Source organism: Suricata suricatta, chromosome X, assembly GCF_006229205.1.
Source record: "Suricata suricatta isolate VVHF042 chromosome X, meerkat_22Aug2017_6uvM2_HiC, whole genome shotgun sequence".
Taxonomy (NCBI): domain Eukaryota; kingdom Metazoa; phylum Chordata; class Mammalia; order Carnivora; family Herpestidae; genus Suricata; species Suricata suricatta.
Window position 1 is genome coordinate 96,013,298 of NC_043717.1, and position 7,989 is coordinate 96,021,286.

General features: G+C 42.4%; 2 protein-coding genes across 2 annotated transcripts in view; one reads left to right on the top strand and one right to left on the bottom strand.

Annotated features, from left to right (window-relative positions):
* LOC115283846 (CAAX box protein 1-like) overlaps window positions 1-7,989 on the top strand; it is a 30,922-nt gene that overhangs the window by 21,658 nt on the left and 1,275 nt on the right. The gene's annotated exons all lie outside the window — the stretch shown is intronic.
* Window positions 3,055-3,913, bottom strand: LOC115283845 (double homeobox protein A-like). The gene is given in 1 exon segment (XM_029930277.1): window positions 3,055-3,913. A coding segment is annotated over 1 exon segment (534 nt). The 5' UTR covers window positions 3,840-3,913; the 3' UTR covers window positions 3,055-3,305.

The following is a 7,989-nucleotide window of genomic DNA, read 5'->3' on the forward strand; positions in this document are numbered from 1 at the left end:
ACTGAGCAAGGAATCCGCGACAGGGACTCCCTCCTTCAGTGGATATGTCTAAGCATGGGGGTCAGCCAGACCCTAAGAGGGAAATATTGGACAGACAGATGTGTCATAAGAAGATATCTAGAATGATCCACAGAAAGACGAACAGATGAAAAACACAGATTAAGTTAGGCACGTGGAGGATCATATGAAAGGAAGAGATATTTCATTGGAGATCCAGACGAATAGGAAAGAGAAGGAAGGAAAAAATATATTTGGGCTGGTTCTACACAGGAGTCTGGGTGGTCACTAAGGCACAGGTGTGACACAGGGTGGGTGCGGAGGCGGTTTGTGAGGTGGATGAGGTAAGGACTGAGGTGAGTGGGGAGGTGCAGCTAGTGGAAAGTTGGTCAGAGTTAAAGCAGAGTGGGACTGAGATTCCTCCTGAGGAAGGTATGTGAGGGGCGGGTCCAGGGGCAGGGCCCAGACTCAGGTCTTCTGGTTGAGGGCCTGGTCAGCTGTAATAGGAGGAGGGAACGTTCCAGTATAAGGAACTGAGGGATGCTCTTGTATACCCTCTCTGGGAGCCATGCACCTCTCCATGCGTGTAGGTTCGCCCAGCTTCATATTTACACTTTGGAATATCATAAATAAATCATATTGTAAAACATTCCTTTGCCTTTCCTTTGTTATTTTTGCCACTGGAAAGATATTGTGTCTCTCCTAACATATTAAGAAGCTAGTAATGTTAGTACATTTCTTTCTGATGATTGTACCATGATTTCTTATTTGCTATAGATGTTTTGAACATAGCTTGATGTGCTGTGTTAGGAGGTCTGAGGAGACGGATATTACGACATCTGTGTGCATCCATACAAACTTTTTTTAATGTTTATTTTCTTTTGAGAGAGATAGACAGAGCGTAAGGGAGGAGGGGCAGAGAGAGAGGGAGAAAGAACCTGAAGCAGGCTCCAGGCTCTGAGCATTCAGCACACAGGCTGACGCAAGGCTTGAACACACGGATGTGAGATCATGACCTGAGCCGATGTTGGACAGGTAACCAACTGAGTCACCCAGGTGCCCCCTACAAACTTTTCAATAAAAGAGTTTTACCAGTGCAACTAAATATATTTCTTGACTCCAAAAAAATCCCAAGGTGCCCTCCATGTATTTTACCTATTCCTTAATAATAGAAAATCAAAGATGGCAAATATATTTTCAGTTTCTCTTGGGATGTTCACATGGATTTCTCTCTCTCTTTCAACATTTTATTTTCTTTCAAAAAATTTTTAATCTTTATTTTTCAGAGAGAGAGAGAGAGACAGAGAGAGACAGAGAGAGACAGAGCATATGCATGGGATGAACAGAGAAAGAATGAAACACAGAATCTGAAGCAGGCTCCAGGCTCCAAGCTGTCAGCACAGAGCCTGAAATGGGCTCAAACCCACCAACCTCGATTCCATGTCGTGAGCTGAAGTTGCATGCTCAACCAACTGAGTCACCCAGGTGCCCCTTAACATTTTATTTTTAAGTAATCTTTACACCCATGGTGGGGCTGGAATTTACAACCCTGAGATAAAGAGTCACATGCTCTACACACTGAACCAGACAGGTGCTCTGGATTTTTCTCTTTATGTTAGTTTTCTATTGCTGTCTTTACACATTACCACATATTTATCACAAACAACCACAAGTTTATCATTTTACAGTTCTGTGTTCTAGAAGTTTGGTATGGGTCTTTCCAAACAAAAATCATAGTATTGACAGACTGTTCCTTTTCAGGCTCCTGGCCCCCTTTCTCTTTCTTAAGAGTCAACAGTGGTGGGTTCTGTCTTTCTCACACCATATTTCTCTAACCCATTCTTTTTCTATCTCCCTCTTTCACTTTTAAGATTTTACCTGATTAGATATTCCAAGACAGTCTCACTATTTTAAGATAAACTGCTTAGGGAGATTAGGATGCAGACATCTTTGAGGGATTATTATTCTGTATACTACATTCTTTTTTTTTCCCATGGGGAAGAAACTGTTTATTATCAGAGGGGAGACGGTGGGGGTGAAATAGGTGAAGGGGAGGAAGAGCACATTTCTCATGCTGAGCACTGAACAATGTACAGAATTGGTGAATCACTGGATTGTACACGTAAAACTAAGATAACACTGTATGATAACTATAATGGAATAAAAAAATGAATAAATGATTGGCCATCGGCAGCTGACTCAAACTCCGCCCCCTTTCTCCGTCCTGGAGGCTGGGGTGAAAGAACTGAAATGCCAGTCCTCTAGTTTCCCTCCTCACCGGAAACTCCGAAGGTTTTAGAAGCTCTGTGCCAGAAATGGGGATGAAGACAGAGCAAATGTCTCTTATTAAAAAAGCACAACTGGGACACCAAGCTGGTGTAGTTGGTGGAGTGCACAACTCTTGTTCTTGGGGCTGTGAGTTCAAGCCCTATATTGGGTGTAGAGATTACTTAGAAATAAAATCTTTCTTAAAAAATCACAATTACTATGATGATTTAAAAATGATATTTTAAAAAATTTTTCTTAACATTTTATTAATTTTTGAGAGACAGAGAAAGATGGTGTGATCAGGGGAGGGTCAGAGAGAGAGCCAGACACAGAATCCAAAACAGGCTCCAGGCTCTGAGCTGTCAGCACAGAGCCCGACGCGGGGCCCAAACCCACGAACCGCGAGATCATGACCTGAGCCGAAGTCGGACACTTAACTGACTGAGCCACCCAGGCGCTCCTCAAAATCGATTATTAATGGGGCACCTGGTTGGTCCAGACAGCTGTGCATCCGACTCCGGCTCAGGCCATGATCCCACGGCCCTTGGGTTTGAACCCCACATCAGGCTCCGTGCTGACAGCTAGCTCAGAGCCTGGAGCCTGTCTTCGGACTCTGCCCCTCCCTCCCTCTCTGACCCTCCCCTGCTCTTACTGTCTGTCTCTCTCTCTAAAGAATAAACAAAACATAAAAATTAAAAAAAAAGAAAAATGGTATTAATAAATTTATTTTCATAGTCCTCAAGATCCGCTGAACTCTGGATCCAGGATCAGTTGGTAGGATGTGGCACACCATGCATCTGTCTCTGCCTCCAAAAGTCCTGTTAGCGTATCCAGCAGGCTCAGCTCTGGAAAAGCTGGAGGTATGTTTAGGAAAACATGTTCCCAAGACAAGTGAGAAATGAGCACCCAGGCTGAAGTTATCGAGTACACCGATGTCTCTATCTGTCCATCTTGCTCTGGCTCTGGAGAAATAAGACAGAAAGATTAGGATAGAAAGATTAGGGCCATTGTGTAGCTTCTGTGCCTTGAACTCTCTCATCTCAGAGATCCTGTTCCTGGTCTTGTCTCTGTTCTAAATCTTTATCAGGTTCTCTTTTTCTCTGGACATGAAATCTGGATCTCCGATTTTGAAACCAAACTTGGATTCTTGGCTCTGGAATGCCAATTTCTTTAGCAAGCTGCTCTCTGGAATCAAAGCCAGGATAAGGGTTGTTTGAAAATGCCTCGATGAGGGTGTGTAATTGTGAGAGTGTGTAGTTGGTGTGACACCGTTTGTGTCTGTCTTCTCTGCTTTGAATCTCCTCTTCAAGGTGATTGTGGTCTTGGCTTGATTCTAAATCCTCATCGGATTCTGATTTTTTCTGGTGCCTAGCTCTTCGATTCTGAAACCAAATCTAGATTCTAGATTCTTCAGTGTTGACTTCTAAAGCAAGTTTTTCTTTGGTGGCATAACCTGGGTAAGGATTTTTGTCAAATGCTTTGATGAGGACTTTCAATTGATCTTGTGTGAATTTGGGGCGGCTGCATCTGTGATTTGTTGGTGTAGACTTGTTAGGAGAGTTATCTTGAGCCATGTTGGAAGAGACTTCTCAGGTCTTCAGATTAGCTGTATACTACATTCTTATTCTTGGTTACATGTTTGATTTTCAATTAATAAAACAACCTTGCATTCCTGAGAAATACTACCCTTAATTTTGATGTAGTATTTTTTAATACACTACTAGATTGCAAATGGATAAATTGTGATGTACTCATATAATGGAATGCTAGACAATATTTATTTATTTTGAGAGAGAAAGAGAGAGAGAGAGAGAGAGAAGCGGGGCTCACCCAAGGTAGGGCTTGTGTTCACCTCAAGCAGTGCTCAGGCTCACTGGAGGTGGGGCTAGTGGGACTCGAACTCGAACTCAACCAGCCATGAGATCATGACCAGAGTTGAAGTTAGATGCTTAACGACTGAGTCACCCAGGTGCCCCTAAGACTACTCACAGCAATATGGATGACTACTACAGAAAATATATTCAGTACAAGAATCGAGCCCAAGAAATTATAGAGGCACCTGGGTGGCTCAGTCAGTTAAGTATCTCACTCTTGATTTCAGCTCAGGTGATCTCAGGGTTCATGAGATTGAGCTCAGAGTCTGGCTCTGCCCTGACAGTGCAGGGTTTGCTTGGGATTCTCTCTTTCTCTCCCTCTCTCTCTCTCAGACCTTTTCCCCTCCTCTATTCTCTCTCTCACCCCCAAAATGAACAAATATTAAAAAAAAAAGTATGTGAGTTCATGATTCTTTTTTATATCAATGTCAAGAATGAGCAAAACTAAATGTTTGTAGAATTTAGAATAGTGGTTATCCCAGGACAGGGGGGATTAACATCTGCAAAGTTGCATGAAAGAACCTGATGAGATGTGAAAAATGTTTCCCAAAACAACTCTATTATTCTATATCCCCACCAGCAATGTATGAGATTGATTTGCTCTTCAAATTCAACAGCACTTAGTATTGTCAAGTTTTGTTTTGTTATTCTGTTTTATTTTTACTTTAGCCCTCCTAGTAGGTGTGAAGTGGTAACTCATTGAGGTTTTAGTCTGCAATTCCCTAGTTATTAATGATAGTGAACATTTTTGTGCATGTGCTTATTTGTCATATATATTTATGAAATTTCTGTTTAAGTATTTTGCCCATTTTTTGAATGTTTATTTATTTTTGAGAGAGAGAGCAAGAGGGAGAGGCACAGAGAGAGAGAGGGAGGTAGAGGATCCAAAGCAGGCTCTAATGTCAACTAATAGCCTGACGCGGGGATCAAATCCATGAACTGTGAGGTCATGACCCAAGCAAAGTCTGACGCTTAACTGATTGTGCCACCCTGGCATCCCAACATTTTGCCCATTTTTAATTGGTTGTTCACTTTCTTATAATTGAGTGTTAAGAATTCTATATATATTTCTTGTATTCAAGTCATAATCAGATATGTGACTTACAAATATTTCCCCACAGACCTTGCCTGTTTTTTTCATTCTCTTAAAAGTGTTTTTTTGAAAAACACAGGGCTTTGAATTTGATGAAATCCAATTTACCTAATTTTCCTTTTATGCATTATGCTTCTGGTGTCATAGATAAGAAATCATCACTTAATCTGAGGTTGTATATTCTTTTAACCTGTTGTCTCCTACTTTTATATTTTAGCTTTTACCATTAGAATTATGAACCATTTGGGGTTAATATTTATTATTTTTTAACGTTTATTTATTTTTGAGAGAGAAACAGAGTGTAAGTAGGGGAGGGTCAGAGAGAGAGGGAGACACGGAATCCAAAGCAAGCTCCAAGTTCTGAGCTGTCAGCACAGAGCATGATATGGGGCATGAACCCAACAACCCTGAGATCATGACCTGAGCCATAGTTAGACACTAACCAACTGAGCCACCCAGGTGTACCCCATTTTGTGTTAATTTTTATATGGTATGAGGTATTGATTGCCATGTATTGCTTGCAAATTGATATTTAATTTTCCCTGTATCTTTTTTGAAAGGATTTTCTCCACCTAATTGCATTTAAACCTTGTCAGAACTTAGCTGTCCATATATGTGTCAGTCTATTTCTGGATTCCATAGTCTCTTCCATTAATCTATTTGTCTACTTATGACAAAACTACACTGTCTTAATTACTATAGCTTTATCACAAATCTTGAAATCAAATAGTACTAGTCTTTCAAGTTCTTTCTCAATATAGTTTTGTCATTGTATGTTCTTTTATTTTCATATGAATTTTAGAATCAGTTACATTTCATATATTTAAATGTTTTGCTGCGACTTTGTATCTATAGAACAATTTGTGGAGAATTAATACCTTAACAATACTGACTCTTCCATCCCATTAACGTATATCTCTCCATTACTCAGATCAGCTGTAAGTTATCTCAGGAATGTTCTGTAGTTTTCAGTGTACACATTTTTCACATCTGTTGTCATATTTTACCCTAAGTTTTAAACATTTCTAAGTTGTTAAATTTTTGTTAATTTCAAAAGTCTCTTGTTTGTTACTAGAAATATGACTGATTTTTTTGAATATTCACCTTGGGTCCTACAACCTTGCTAAATTCACATATTAGTTCTAGTTTGTTGTTGTTTTGTTGATCCTAGATCCTAGAGAAACTGTTTTCTACATACATGATCAAGTGGTCTGCAAATAGCAAAAGTTTGCCTTGTTTCCTCCTGCCCATCTAGGTACCCTTTCTCTCTCTCTCTCTCTCTCTCTCTCTCTCTCTCTCTCTCTCTCTCTCTCTCTTCCTTATTGCACTGGCTGGAACCTCCAATACAATAATGAATTGAGGTGGTGAGAGTGGGCAAGCTTCTCTTGCTCTTGATCTAAAAGTGGAAAGCATTCTGACCTTCACCTTGAAGTATGATATCAGATGTAGGTTTTGTAGATGCCCTACATTAGATTGAGGAGTTCTATTGTATTCCCAGTTTGATGAGTTTTTAAAAGAACCATATAATATAGAAATTCTTCTTCAATGTAGTTACCCTAAAGAAATGAAAACATGTTCACACAGTAATCTGTATGTGAGTGTTTATAGCTGACTTATTACCAGTTGCTAAAAATCTGAAACATGCCCAATGCCCTTTAACGGATGAATGGATCACCAAACTGTAATACATATATCCATACGGTGGCGAACTTTGCGTGGGCATTGTAAATTGCTTCTAAAAAAGAGAAAATGGCAGAGGTGATGGAATGTCGCTGCTGTGATTATGGTACATTAAACATCTCTCCATCTTGCAAACTGAGTCCCTCTCCCTCTCCCGCTGGCCATGAAGCAAGTGGCAGCGCTGAAGTGCCTATAGAGAGAGCAACACAACAGAGAATTACCTACAAGCTTGATACTGAATTAAGAGATTCTTGTCATTATACCTTGTTATATCAACTGCTCAAGGTTCATTATCCTTTAAATATGCTGCTTTGGATTATGCTGGCCAGTATTTGGGGCTTTCCCTTTTTGTTGCAAGGCAACCTCATCTATAACCAGGGATGCAGTACTTCTTTGTTTGAGCAGTGCACAAATAAGCACGAATCAGCAGGAACATGTGTTCGCAGAATCTCACTCGAATGGTGTCAAGAGACAAGGTCCGCAAGGGATACAGCAGGACTAAGAATGAGGGGAAGAAGGGGTCAAATTTAAGGGACTCTCAACCCAAAGAACAACTGAAAGGACCCCCAGGGACGCTGTGCACCAGACACCCTCCTCAAATCCAGAACACTTTGATCCTCCCTTCTCCACGTGCATCTGACTGCGCCCTCACCAGAGACCTGGAGTCTTGGGCTCCTCCCCTGGCCCCGCCCTCTCCCACTGCACACCGCCCGCCTTGATAAACTTGGCCCCGCCCCTCCGATCTGACACCGCCTCCCTGAGCCGCCCTTAAGCCTGACCCTCCCCTGTCGGCTCCTGGCCTAGTACTGTCACCACACCGTCGCGCCCCCGCCCAGGAGAACACCAGACCTCGTGGGCGGATCCGGAGACAGGTCCCACCCTGGGCCCGCCCCCGGCCCCGGGCCGCCTCCGCGCACACGCACTTCCCGCCACGCCTCCCCGCTCAGCCCCGCCCCGCCCTGCACAGCCCAGCCAGCCCAGCCAGCGCGAGCAGGGCGCGATGGACGGCCGAGTGCAGCTGATCAAGGCCCTCCTCGCCCTGCCCCTGCGGCCCCAGACACGGCGGTGGAGGAACCC